Genomic DNA, 14,225 nt, shown 5'->3' with positions numbered 1-14,225 from the left:
TTCTTTAACTCAAAAAAAAAAAAAAAAAAAACCCACCTAACTCACAGTCCTGAGTGAATTCTGACTCATAGTGACCCCCCCATTGGGTTTCCGAGGCAATGAATCTTTATGGAAGTAGACTGCCCATCTTCCTCTGCAGAGTGGCTGGTGGCTTTGAACTGCCAACCTTCTGGTTAGTAGTCAAATGCCTTGGATACTGTGCCAGCAGAGCACCTACCTCCTATCAATCAGTGCTGTTTTCACTTTTCCTTTGAATCATTAAACTATCTGCCTGATTCCCTCATATCATCTGAGTAAAATAAATTCTTTACCAAGTGTTTACTATTACATCTGTGTAAGAGCTTTGACTACCTTTTTCTGAAAATTACCTTGTAACAGTCAAAAAACTTGGTTTCATAATAGACATAAAAATAAAACTGGATAATAACCATTTATATCTTGAAGATGAGGTAGGTTTCTCTCCTCTAGAATAAACAACCATGCCTTACTCACCCCCTTGCCTTTAACCACCCTTCCAATCACAGCAAGTGTTTTTCTTCATAGTTCCCTCTCCAGCTCATCTTTTTTAAAAAAATGTACAAAGCAAAAGCAAGTAAAGTATTCCAATCTAATCAGAGTATATGGAGGCACTGATGAATATTATTATGTATGAAATCTCTTCTCAATGACTCAAGCACAAATAATTGCTCACTCTAAATCCTTTCCAAGTATATCTGTCCTATTACTGTCTCTTCTAAGTAGATGTTTTGGTGGATTCTGTATTAGGGGAAAGAGACCCCAAATTTAAACATGTTCAATAGAGACACTTTTAAGCCTTGGGCAGAACAAAGACAATCATTCTGGATAAGGAAAACCATCAGCATGAGAAAGTTGAGTCACGGCCGTGTAGCTAATTATATATGATTTACATATTTAAAAAAAAAAAGTGGTGGGGAATCATCACAAAATCATGATTGGCGGTGGACAGATTTGTTACTATTGTAAACAGGACTACAGAAGCAGGGAAAAGACCATGATTGGGATACATACATAACTGAAGATAGGAAAGGGTTACAGGATTTGTTCTGGGCCTTGACTACCTGGCTAGGTGGTAGTCTGCTTAGGCTGTGACTCATGACTATGTAGCCTGAGTCTTAGCACAAGGTGGCTATCAAACAACACCAAGACCCCAACCTTAATTTAATTTAGACAAGGACATACTTAGGCAAGTTCCCTAGTTCCTTCTGTGAGGATCATTTACTTTCAATTACACTCTTCCTAAAGGTAAATTGCCCCTCCCTAGGCCTGTCCTAGAACTTGTCTATGCATAGCCACAATACTAGTTTAATGGTCAGAAAGAACCCAAATGGCATCTGAAACTTATGTCAATCCTCAAAATGGAGTTAGGGCTCCCACTGCAGACCATAGTGTCTACAAAACCAAGTGCCTTAAAATTTAAGCTCTAATACAATTTAAAAAAAAAAAAAAAATTCATAATAACTTGAAGCATCCATTCATTCAACAAATATTAATCGAGCACCTATTATGTGCCATACAATATTCTCATCTTTGAGAACTTAGCTTTGAATAGCTCTCATTTTCTAGTAGAAACAGCCCAAACTACAGTAAAAGAAATTTACTCTCACACTTAATACAGGACACCCCCACCACCACCCTTTCAGGTGAAGTGGTGAGCATCAGAAACACACTTGCTATGTAACAAAATTCATATATTAACCTTGGATAAAAGATAAAAGTTCCACCAACACACACAGTATTTTCAAAACTATTTTACTTACCAAATCACATGTTCAAAACAAAACAAAAACATGGCTTTCCTGACAGGTGCCTTGAGAGGGGGCCTCACCTCTTTCTTCTCACCCGTCTGTTCAGCAATCAGCTGGTCAAACACGGCACCGAATTCTTCATGGATTTTCTGCATTTCGTTGATATGACTTGCAACCTTGTTCATAGTCTTGATGGCCACTAGAACGAAACAGATTGTAAATGAAAACGTTAAGACTTTCACAGGGAGGGGACTGGGAAATCCTTTGGGCTGCCCTCCAGCTCACCGTCCAGGTGGTAGTGTTCCTCACTCTCTGCGTCCGTCAGGGCAAACAGCTCCTTCAGCAAGAGTGGGTACTTGAGGATCCTCTGGATGGGCTTGATGAGGTAAGACTCAAGGGTGGACGAGTGCTGCTGCTTTGGATTCTGGGCATCCAAGAATGCCTTGAAAGCCGTGTCTGTTTTGGCTGGAATTGTTTAAATACAGGGTATCAGAGGGGAGTGCCCAAATGGCTCTCTTCTCACAATTTTACTCACTTTTCCCAAGGTGCCTCTTTACAGGACTAAGGGGAAAGGGGAAAGGGTGGGAGAAACAACTGGAAGGGCTTATTGGGCAGGTTTATTTAGTTATTGCAGGGGGCATGATGAGTGAAAGAATAACAGAATTTGTAAATGCTACAATCTTGGTTTTTCAGGGACTGCTGGTCATCCTCCTTCCTAAGCATTTCATTGCCATTAGAACTTCTTTTATGGGGACAGTGGACAGTGGACGTTCAGTGGTGGAATTCTTAAGGGAGACCTGAGTTTATTTCCCACCCAATGCACCTTATACGTAGCCACCACTCATCTGTCAGTGGAGCCTTGTGTGTTGATACGGTGCAGAACAGGTTTCAGTGAGCTTCCAGACAAGGACAGACTAGGAAGAAAGACCTGGAGACCTATTTTGGAAAATCAGCCAGTGTAAAACCTATGGATCACAACTATCTGATCTGCAAATGATCATGGGGACAGCAGAGGACTGGGCAGTTTTTCATTCCACTGTGCATGGGGTCACCATGAGTCAGTAGCCAGCTCAGGGGCAGCCAACAATAACAGAACTTCCTTTGAGAAAAAGCAGGCCAAAACAACAACAACCAGAAGCAGCATATGACTCGATGTAGCTAAGTACAAAGAGATTAGATCTCCCACAGTGAATGCCTTCTATTATCTATTCCAGTTAACTGAGTACTACCAGCTATCAGCATCTGTAGGGCAGTCATCTTACAGGGAAACTTACATCTGACCTCATACTGCCCAGGCAGCACTGATCTCCTAGTGTGCTACATTCTATGACCCTGCTTAGCAGAAAAGCAGACCTGAGGAGTTGAAGGTCCCCAAAAGAACAGAGAGTGACCTGTCAGTGGAGAGTTAGGAACTCAAGGCTAACGCTGTCCATCCAGATGCAAAGGAATGAACAGTGCAGAAGTGGAATGAAAGAGGGTGAAAAGTGAGGAGAGAAGGACAGGATCAAAGTGATTTGTCAGTGGGTATGCATTAGAAAGCAACAATAACAGTTTCTGATAAAAATTTCTATCCCCATTGGTTAGAAGAGTAAGCCAAGACCAGATATTACAATGGAGCATCTTGGAAACAAAAAATGATTCTTCTCACCATCTTTATTCAATTAAGGAAAGCAGTACTCATGCGGGAAGACTCTTTAAAGACTATCCCTTTGAAATTCCATAAAAAGGAGTCAGGAGTCCCTGAATGGTGTAAATGGTTAATACCCTTGGCTGTTAAGTAAAAGGTTGGAGGTTGGAGTCCACCCTGAGGTGCCACAGAAGAAAGGCATGGCAATCTGCTTCTGAAAAATTAGTCACTGAAAACTCTATGGAGCATAGTTCTACACTAACACACATGGAGTCACTATGAGTCAGCATCAATGCCACAGCAATTTAAAAAAAAGAAAAAAATAGGAATCAGACTCCATAGGTTCAGTCATCATTTCTCCTCCTCCTTCTAGAGAAGAAACCCTTAATGAGAAAGGAGACTTGGAGTAAGATGATCAATGGATGCTAGACCAGGCCCAGGGCTAATGAATAAGGAAGTTACAGCTTCTGTGGGGCACCCTCAAATCTGAGTCCATGTCTAGAATGGGCCCAGAGATCTCCCTAAAATTCTCAAGTCTAAAATTACGGCTATGGGCCATAGCACATGAGTGCATGGTTCACAGCATTCTGTCAGGGTTAAGAGCGTCACTCCCCACCTGACCTCGCTATGAGTTGGTTAAGACCTGCAGCCATGGCTTCTGTTTTTCTGAGAGGGCTCTTGACATCCTCTTGCACATTTGGCAATTAGAGTAAAAGTGGGTCATACCTACTGTTTGAAGGGATACTTTTGAAAGACTCAATATTTTTCAGGTACAAAAAATAATGTTAGTGAATTAAAAAAAATCTACTGGGGCAGACTTTAATCTAATTGAATGATTAAAAATAACACAAATTGCTTAAGGATTATAATAAGTATACAATTTCACTGTAGAGCAAAGTGCTCTAATATTGTTACTTTAACAGTTTCAAAACAGCTCTCATCCAATACAAGTTTAAAAGAACACATAGAGCTAGATGAATAATACAGCACATCTGAAAACAAGGTCAAGGTCAGAAAACATGACAAGGAAATTCTCAAGTTCCCTTTACATTTTTATGCCAAACCAGAACTTTGTTGCATTGACCATCATTAAGTTTGCCATTATCTGAGGCAGGCTCTTTTGCTATCCACACCTGCCTTGTACTAGTATTTCCTACCAGTAACCATGGAGTCAATCCCGACTCAAGGTGACTCCATGTGTGTCAGAGTAAAACTGTGCTCCTTAGGATTTTCAATGGCTGATTTTTCAGAGCCAGATTGCCAAGTCCTTCTTCCAAGGTTCCTGTGGGTGACCTTGAACTGTCAACTGTCTGGATAGCAACAGACTGTGTTCCCATTTGAACCCTCCAGGGACTCTAATATTTCCTACCAAAAACCCAAATCAAACCCACTACCATCAAGTTGATTCCAACTCTGACCCTACAGGGAAGATAAGAACTGCTTCATAGGGTTTCCAAGGCTGCCATGTTTACGGAAGCAAAGTACCAACCTCTCTCCTGCAGAGGTTACTAGGTTAAAACCTAACCTAGTAAAATAGTCACATCTAACCATGGAAACACAACTAATTTCTAAAGAATCTCAGAATAGTCTATCATGTTCTTAGAACATTTAAGAAAAGTAGGTTGTAAACATAAAATTCTCTTCTGGCCTATGCAAAATATAATTGCCACTTGAGCAATTTTCGTGAAAAATTAGTAATGGTGATGGCTATTATCATACCCCTAGGAACAAAAATAAAGAGCTATTGATGGTATAGTGGTTAAGGCATTTGCTTGCTAACCAAAAGGTCAGTAGTTCAAACCTGCCAGGCACTCCATAGAGGACATATGAGGCAATCTGCTTCTGTAAAGGTTTACAGTCTTGTAAATCTAATTGGGTTTGCTATGAGTCAGAATCAACTTGATGGCAGTGAGTTTGCTTTTACGGTTTTGGAGGAACAAAAATATTTGAGGTGAAGATAATATTACACAAAAAGGTATATGTAATAAGGTCAGTTATAGGAGAAACTAATGAGAAGTTGGAAAAAAGCAATAATTTCTCTACTTCATGAACTGCAAAATGACCTGTCAATTTTCATCAAAACTATGTAGCTGGGTCAAACTTTCATTTTAAGAAAACTGACAAAACTCAGTGACAAAACATTGATATATACGGGTGGACAGGCTGAACTATTAGGTATATCATATCTATGCAGGGAGGAGTGTGCCCATGACCATGTATAGGGTTGGCAAACAATATTTCTACAAGCATATTTGTATGTTCTGTAAGAATTCCTAGATGTATAGTAGAGCTGACAAGGGACAAGGTTGTAGTCACTTCTTGGCCACAGCCAGCTACCCAAAGGGAGTTAGTAGTTGGACTTGTGAGCTTGGGGCTATAGTTGCAGGGGACATCAAGCTCAATTGACATAACATACTACACAAAAACAGTGTTCTACATCCTACTGTGGTGAGAAGCAACTGGGATTTTGAAAGCCTGCAAGCAGCCATCTAGATGCAACAATGGGTCTTCCTCATCCATAGCAAAGAAAAATGACGAAAACCAAAGATGCACGGAAACAACTAGTCTAAGGGACTGGTACATCATGTGATTCTCAGCCTACAGGACTATGAGACCAGAAGAATTAGATAGTGCTCGGCTACCACTGTCAACCACTTGGAGGGGGATCTATATAGGAGATAGAGTGGGGGAATAATTTGGAACAAAACTCAAAATCATTACAAAAAAAGGCAGGGGACCAGATTTGCTGGTCTGATAGAGCCTGATGGAACCCCTGACACTATGGCCCTTAGAAGCCCTTCTTCATGTCTGGAACTGAACCCACTCCTGTGTCTTCCAGCCAAACCAAAGACAGGCATATGAGCTGAACATTTACATTAGGTAGATACACTCCTTGGAGAGATCAATCGTGGGAGAATAGAAGGGCTGTGTATGCACAAGGAGACAGGGAGCAGAAATGCATGGAAGTGAAGTACACAGGGAAGAGATAACTTTGGGGAGGAAGTACAAGGGGAGCTGTTGTATTGACAAAGTATATGTGAGCTGCTGTATGGAAAGTGAACTTGCTCTGTAAACTTTCACCCAAATCACAATAAAATTAAAAATAAATAAATAAAAATGAAGTTAATCACACAAAAAGAAAGAAAACTGACAAAACTACTAGTTCAAAATATGAATGCATTTCATTCCTTAGTGCCCACAGGGGGACCATATTAGTATGTCTATCCAACACAGATTTTTGGCAAGAATATATTTCTGTATTTGTGGCTTCTTGGAACGCTTAACTGCCATACCAATGACTCTCAGATTTATGTCCAAGATCCCTCAACCATAATGAACTACACAAATGTGAATCAGCAATTAATGCGCCTGCCACCCACCACCCAGTCTTCACAAGCCTTACCTTTCACCAGAACCTTGGGGACTTTTGTGTGGCTGGCGCAAAAGGCACTGTAGAGCTTGAAGCGGTCAGCATAATACAGAAAGGATCCCCCCAGAGAGAATAGCACTTTCTAGATACAATGAGAACAAGCACAGTTAGTTCATTTTCTTGGTTATGTACGAATAAAAGCAGGATACATCAGGGAGCTAACACCCTCTGACCCTCTAGCAACATTCACACCTGTCTGGGTCCTTCTTTGACCACTGATGCTCCTCAGATTACCTCTAAGAAGGGACGTGGCTTACAAGTTTATATAACAGATGCAAGAGTTTGTTTTCTCAGTATGTACAGTGGCAACACCACTGATTTTCCAGGCCTGTGTCTTTTAATATATACAACATTTTGGAAAAGGTAGAGAACTCTCATTATGTTGTATGGGGAGCTAGATGTGATACATCAAATGTAGACAGGGAACGTCCAACCTGCTGTGGTTTCAACTAACTCATGACCATCTCATGTGTGTCAGCATAGAGGTGTGCTCCATGGGGTTTTCAATGGCTCATTTTTCAGAAGTAGATCACCAGGCCTTCTTTCTGTGGTAACATCCAGGTAGACTAAAATCTCTAACTTTTCAGTTAGCACTTGAGCATGTCAATAGTTTGTACCACCAGGAATGCCAGGGAATGTCTACCCCCTCAAAAAAAGAAACTGAGACATATTTCCCTCATCACTGTACCTTCATCTCTTCCAATATCACATCTCTCTTCTAACAGGGAAAAAATAAGAATATAAGCAACATTAAAGGCAGAAATATGCTCAATTTTGTACACTATGTCTTGTCTTACTAGCCTACACCCTCTGCCCCATATGATCAAAATTGAATGGAGGCTTCTTTTAAATCACACATTTTACATTTTATAAGTGAAGATTTACACACATGTATATACACATACATACATGCATATATATATGGAGCTATGGTGGCATAGTGCCTACGGCATTTGACTGATAACCAGAAGGTTGGCAGTTCAAACCCACCAGCCACTCCATGGGAGAAACACTGGGCAATCTACTTCCATAAAGACTTTCCATCTTGGAAACCCAAAGGGGGTCACTATGAGTCAGAATCGACTCAATAGCAGTGAGTTTGGTGTACTCACACACGCACACACACATATATAAACAGGCCTCAGAAAAACATCTTCTGTAGGCTTCAGAATGATCGATTCTTGTTCAGTTCAAGAGAAGTACTATGTTTTCATGCTTAGAATTAAATGTTAGGTTCTAAGCAAGGAAATAACGTTTCAGACATGAATGATAAATTGGATTCCCAAAAGTTCAATTTATATAATTAATAACTCAGTGAATTCTGATAAGACTGTCTACTGACCAGAAAAAGAGAAAAAATTAGCTTTCGATTTTCAAACGACATATACTTGCTAATCAGATGTGTAAATTATTTCCCTACATATTCTACTGAGGAGCTCTGATGGCATAGTGCCTAAGGCATTTGACTGCTAACCAGAAGGCTGGCAGTTCAAACCCACCAGTCACTACTCGGAAGGACCATTATGGATTGAATTGTGTTCCTCAAAAAAGATACATTGAAGCCCTAACCCCTAGTACATGTGAATGTGACCCTGTTTGGAAATAGAATCTTTGAAGATGTTATCAGCTAATATAAGGAGATATAAGAATAAAACAAAACAAAACCCCACTACCATTGAGTCAATTCCTACTCATAGCGACCCCAGAGGACACAGTAAAACTGCTGGATAGAGTTTCCAAAGCTATAAATCTTTATAAAAGCAGACTGTCTCATCTTTCCCCTGCAGAGCAGCTAGTGGGTTCAAACGATCAACTTTTTTGGTAAACAGCCAAATATTTAACCACTGTGCCACCAGTAGGAAGTTCTTAATGTGCATACCCTCCTGATGAAAGAAAAGAGACAGAGACACACAGGGTGAATATGTATCTGCAAGTTAAGAAATGCCTGGGCTCACCAGAGATTAGAAGAGAAATCCTAGGACTATCGAGAGAGCATAGCCCTGCTGCCACTCTGAATTCAAACTTCCAGCTTCCAGAATTGTGAGAAAGTAACTTTATGTTGTGTTAAGCCACACGCTTTGACTGTTTTGTTACAGAAGCCCTAAGAAATGAATACATCTACCTTTTTTCCTTTACTTTACTTTCCAAGACCCCTGCCAGTTTAGATAGTATTAGTAGAGGCAGTATGACCCTTTACGGTATTGTTATCCTTTGAGTCACACTCAGTAACTAAATAAGAAAGTTGTGGAAGAAAAAGCTCTAATTGCAATCTTCACTTTAGCTATTCCAAAGTCATTCATCTGTTTAACTGAAATTAAACAGATGATACTGAACAGTTACCATAGAGCTGTTGTTGGTAGGTGCCAGAGAGTCCACTGCAACTCAAAGCAATTCTATACACCAGAGGAGAACTGCCCCATAGGGTTTTCTATGCTATAATCTTTATGGGAACAGATCTCCAGGCCTTGATCTCACAGAGCCAATGGATGGGTCTGAACTGCCAAACTCAGAATGCAGAGGAGCACTTAATCATTGCACCACCAGGTCTCCTTATACTAGTATTACACAGCCAAATTTCAACAACCATTAGAAGAAGTGAGGCAAACTGTATGAGGCCCCATATATGGACAACTGATTTTCAGCAGAAGTGCAGAAGAATTTCAGTGGAGAAGGTCTAAAAGGGTCTAGTCTTTTCACATATACACACACACACCCAAAAAAAATAGAGTTAGAAAAACTAGATATGCATAGTGCCCCAATAAACGAGCTTTGATCTACTTATCACACTTTATACAAATTCAACTCAATACAGATCATAGACCTAAATGAAAATCCCAAAGCTACAGAACTTCTAGAAGAAAACAAAATCCTTATGACTCTGATCTAGGCAAAAATTTCACTAATATCAACACCAAACTCATGACACATGTGGTAGGTAAGTTGTGTGTCAATTTGGCTGGGCCTCGTTTCGAGTGGCTGGGCAGCTGGATGGAGTTATTCCCCATGGTAAGACTGGATCACCTTCATGGTGGAATCTACTGGAGCAGCTGAGTAGATACCTTAAGGATGTGGTCTGCTTCCAGTATATAAGCAGCAGCTTTGAGAAAGGTCTCTACAGTTTTTGGCATGCTTGAATCCTGCATGTAGCCAAGCTGTCATTCAGCAGCCTGCCATGTTGTCCGCCAATCTTGTGATTGTTAATGGACTTGAATTAGTGGCCTGCCATGTTATTCGATAATCTGGAGACTGTGCCTTTTTACTTGTTGACCTTGGGTTTGTCAGCCTCAAGCAGCCAACAGCTGTCTGAGGTAAGAGAAGTCTCCAGCTTTAGTGGGCCAGGAGCAAGAGGCAGAGCTAAAGCCCAAGGTTGAAGGGCTTTTACTCAGCCCCTAGAGCTGGCACTTTGAACTTGGACTTTCAGACTCCTAAACTTTAAGAGAATAAACCCCTGTTGGTCAAACCATCCGTTTGTGGTACTTTCTGTTAGAGCAGCACTAGAAGATCAAAACAGGAAAAAAATGGAAAAATTTAATAAATTATTCTTCCTGGGAATTAAAAACTTTTTTTCATTTAAGGGCACTATTAAGAGAATGAAAATACAGGCTCAGACAGGGAGAAAACATTTACAAATTATGTATCTGGATAAGGAACTTGTAACTAGAATATACAAAGAACTCCAAAAACTCAATAAGAAAATATAATAATTGGGCAAAAGATGTGGACAGACACTTTGATCTACTTATCCCACCTTATACAAATTCAACTCAATACAGATCAGAGACCTAAATGAAAATCCCAAAGCTACAGAACTTCTAGTAGAAAACATTAATCCTTATGACTCTGATGTAGGCAAAAATTTCATACATATCAACACCAAACTCAAGATACATGTGGTAGTTAAGTCATGTGTCAATAGTAAGAAAATATAATTGGGCAAAAGATGTGGACACTTCACTAAAGATGACACATCTGTGTGCTTAGGACATATGATGACATATCTTGTGTACCCTTATGACTGCACACAAATCAATGAGCTTTGCTGATTACAACTGCAGCTCAGGAAATCTCTGCAATAAAGGAAAGCCAACTGGGGAGGAAGAAGTAAGCCAAGAGCATCCTAACTAAGGCACTAGTCATACATCCTCATTAAGGCTGGAGGACACTGTGTTCTGGAAGGTTGTCTTCCTCTGGATAATGATAAGCTTTTCCATTAAGCAAAGTTTCGCAGAACAGAAAAAATTAATCTGGTTACTGGGAGACCTGGGGTGCTATTCTAATTTGCTAATAGCAAATGTATTAAAGTTCCCATCATAAACAGAAATAAAGGCCAAGGTTGGTATATCTTCCAAAGTAGAAGCAAACAGATGCACCAGTTTAATGCAAGTAGATGGCACTGACTTCAGTTCAGCCAGAAAAACAAGACACAGTCAGGGACCTTCTCAGATGCTCTTTAGGAACTGGCCCACAATGGGCAACCCAATGAAGTCTGTAGAACCATGAGCACAAGAACTTACCAAAGAGAGCATAAGGCCACCTTTGATGTGTTAGCAGGGTACTCAACTTTATCCATAGGATAGTCTACTCATAACATTAAAAAAAAAAAAAAAAAAGTTGCCATCAAGTTGACTCCAGCTCATGGTAACCTCATGTGTGTTAGATGCTGTACTTTATAAGATTTTCAATGGTCGATCACCAAGTCTTTTTTCTGAGGCTTCTCTGGGTAGTCTTGAACCTCCAACCTTTTGGTTAGCAGCCAAACACATTAAACGTTTGTACCACCCTAAGACATTAGGAGGCAGCTTTACACTATTTGAGGATGAGACTTACCTTAAATTGATCAACTTTCTCAAGCTTTTCCAAGTCAGGTACCAGCCTCACCCCATCTTCTAGAGTTTTAAGGAATTCCACTTGAAACTCTACCATCTCAGTTAAATTTCCAAAGAGTACATCAAGCTGAAAAGTGAACTAGAAGTTAATCCACCCTATACTACTTCATTAATGTTCAGAAATTTTGTTTATCTGATTACCAAGTTTTTCTATCAATATTCAACAATTCCAGAGGGTAGGGCAGCTCCATATTCTCTAAGTCAAACAGCTTAGAAGGCAAAAAAGTGACCTACTTATTACAATAAGCAAATTCCAAATGCTTTCAGTACTATGTGTGCTCCCCATTCATTTCTGTTTACCAACAAGTCAAAAATACAATGTGACCCTCACAAAGTTAAGACAATTCCACCATACCTCATCTTGGGTGAGAAAAGTTTCTTTTTGAAGAGGTTTCAAGTATCTCTCCATGAGACAATTTAAGTCCTAAAGGTGGAAAAGAAATCTCATTAGTACATCTAAAAGCTTATAAAGAATATAAAGAAAAACAGACTATGTTCAAAAAGTTAACATTAGTCTTTAGGTGTCTAAAGTCCATTCAAGCAGTGGACAGACAACCTTTTCGGTAAATGTCAGCTAGTAACTATTTCAGCCTTTTCAAGTTATATGTTCTTTGTCGAAACTATACAACTCCACTGTTGTAGCACAAAAGTAACCAAGACTATGTTGTTGTTAGGTACTGTCGAGTCAGCTCCAACTCATAGCGACCCTATGTACAACAGAACAAAATACTGCCCGGTCCTGTGCCAGCCTCATAATCCTTGCTATACCTGACTGAGCCCATTGTTGCAGCCACTGTGTCAATACATCTGGTTAAGGATGTTCCCCTTTTTCATTGACCCTCCACTTTACCAAGCAAGATATCCTTCTTCAAGGGAATGGTTCCTTCTGACAACATGACCCAAGTAGGTGAGATGAATTCTGGCCATTCTCGCTTCCAAGGAGCATTCTAACTGTACTTCCTTCCAGGACTGATTTGTTAGTTCTTTTGGCAGTCCATAGTACTTTCAGTATTCTTCGCCAACAACGCAACACAAAAGCATCAACTCTTCTTTAGTCCTCCTCCTTCATTATCCAACTCTCACATGCATATGCTGTTATGTTGTTGCTATGTGCCACTGAGTCAGACCCAACTCATAGCGACCCCTCCTTGGGTTTCCAAGGCAGCATCACTACGGAAGTAGATTGCCCAACCTTCCTTCTGAGGAGTGGCTGGTGGGTTTGAACCGCCAGCCTTCTGGTTAGCAGTCAAGTGCCTTAGGCACTACACTACCAAAATACCATGGCTTGGGTTAGGTGCAGGAGCTCTGGTGGCATAGTGCCTAAGGCATGTGACTGCTAACCAGAAGGAAGGTTGGGCAATCTACTTCCATAGTGATACCACCTCAGAAACCTAAGGAAGGGTTGCTATGAGTCAGATCTGACTCGATGGCAGTAAGTTTGGTTTTAGTTTGGTTTTTGGGTTAGATGCACCTTAGACTTCAAGGAGACATCTTTGCTCTTCAGCACTTCAAAGAGGTCTTTTGTAGCAGATTTGCCCAGTGCAATATGTTGAGTGATATCTTGACTGCTGCTTCCATTGGTGTTGAACCAAGTAATATGAAATCTTTGACAACTTCAATCTTTTCTCCATTTATTGTGATGCTGCTTATTGGTCTACTTCAGGATTTTCATTTTCTTTATATTGAGGTGTAACCCATACTACAGACTGTAGTCTTCAATCTTCATCAGTATGTACTTCGAGTCATCTTCACTTTCAGCAAGCAAAGTTCTGTCATCTGCATATCACAGGTTGTTAATGAGTCTTCCTCCAATTCTGATGCCACATTCTTCTTCAGATAGTCCAGCTTCTCGGATTATTTGCTCAGCATACAGAGTGAATAAGTATAGTGAAAGGATACAACGCTGACGCACTCCCTCTCTGATTTTAAACCATGCAGCATCCCCTATCTAAAGACTCTACACAAACGAATATAGCTGTGTTCCAATAAAGCTTTATTAACAAACACAGGCTGGGGACTAGAGCTGGCCAAGGGTCATAATCTGCTGATCTTGATTTAAAGAGTGAAACAGATAATTAAAAACAGATTGCACTGTTTCAACATAGGGAATGAGAATAAATGTCAGGAGTGATAATACAAAGAAAACAGATCTAATTACCATTCTGCCTAGACTCCAATTAGATTATAAATACAATACCCTCGTTTGTCAAATCCAAATTCACTTTTCCCATTATCTCAACAACATATTTAAAAAGATCAGGCAGATAAACAATCATATTATTGAAAAATAATTCTATTATACTGATATGCTTCCTTAAAACAAAATAAACCCAAAAAACCTATTTGCCATCAAGTAGATTCTGAATCATGGTGACCCCACGAGTGTCAGAATAGAACTGTGCTCCCAATGGCTCTCAATGCCTGATTTTTTAGAAGCAGATCGCCAGGCCTTTCTTCTGAGGCTCCTTCTAGGTGGATTCAAATCCCTAACCTTTCAGTTAGCAGCCAAGTACGTC

The 14,225-nt window shown here is 40.2% G+C and overlaps 1 protein-coding gene across 1 annotated transcript in view; it reads right to left on the bottom strand.

The window, feature by feature from the left end:
* The window catches only part of TIAM1 (TIAM Rac1 associated GEF 1), a 202,333-nt gene that overhangs the window by 31,668 nt on the left and 156,440 nt on the right, over positions 1 to 14,225 (bottom strand). Inside the window, exons 15-19 of the mRNA XM_007941289.2 lie at positions 12,065 to 12,133; positions 11,651 to 11,776; positions 6,797 to 6,905; positions 2,052 to 2,231; positions 1,847 to 1,965 (exon numbers count right to left, since the gene is read on the bottom strand). Coding sequence (XP_007939480.1) covers positions 1,847 to 1,965; positions 2,052 to 2,231; positions 6,797 to 6,905; positions 11,651 to 11,776; positions 12,065 to 12,133 — 603 coding nt within the window. The remainder of the gene's footprint in view (positions 1 to 1,846; positions 1,966 to 2,051; positions 2,232 to 6,796; positions 6,906 to 11,650; positions 11,777 to 12,064; positions 12,134 to 14,225) is intronic.

This window comes from Orycteropus afer, unplaced genomic scaffold, assembly GCF_000298275.1.
Source record: "Orycteropus afer afer isolate SDZICR_OR568_19922 unplaced genomic scaffold, OryAfe1.0 scaffold00078, whole genome shotgun sequence".
NCBI lineage: Eukaryota > Metazoa > Chordata > Mammalia > Tubulidentata > Orycteropodidae > Orycteropus > Orycteropus afer.
This window is presented reverse-complemented; position numbering and strand designations above follow the sequence as displayed.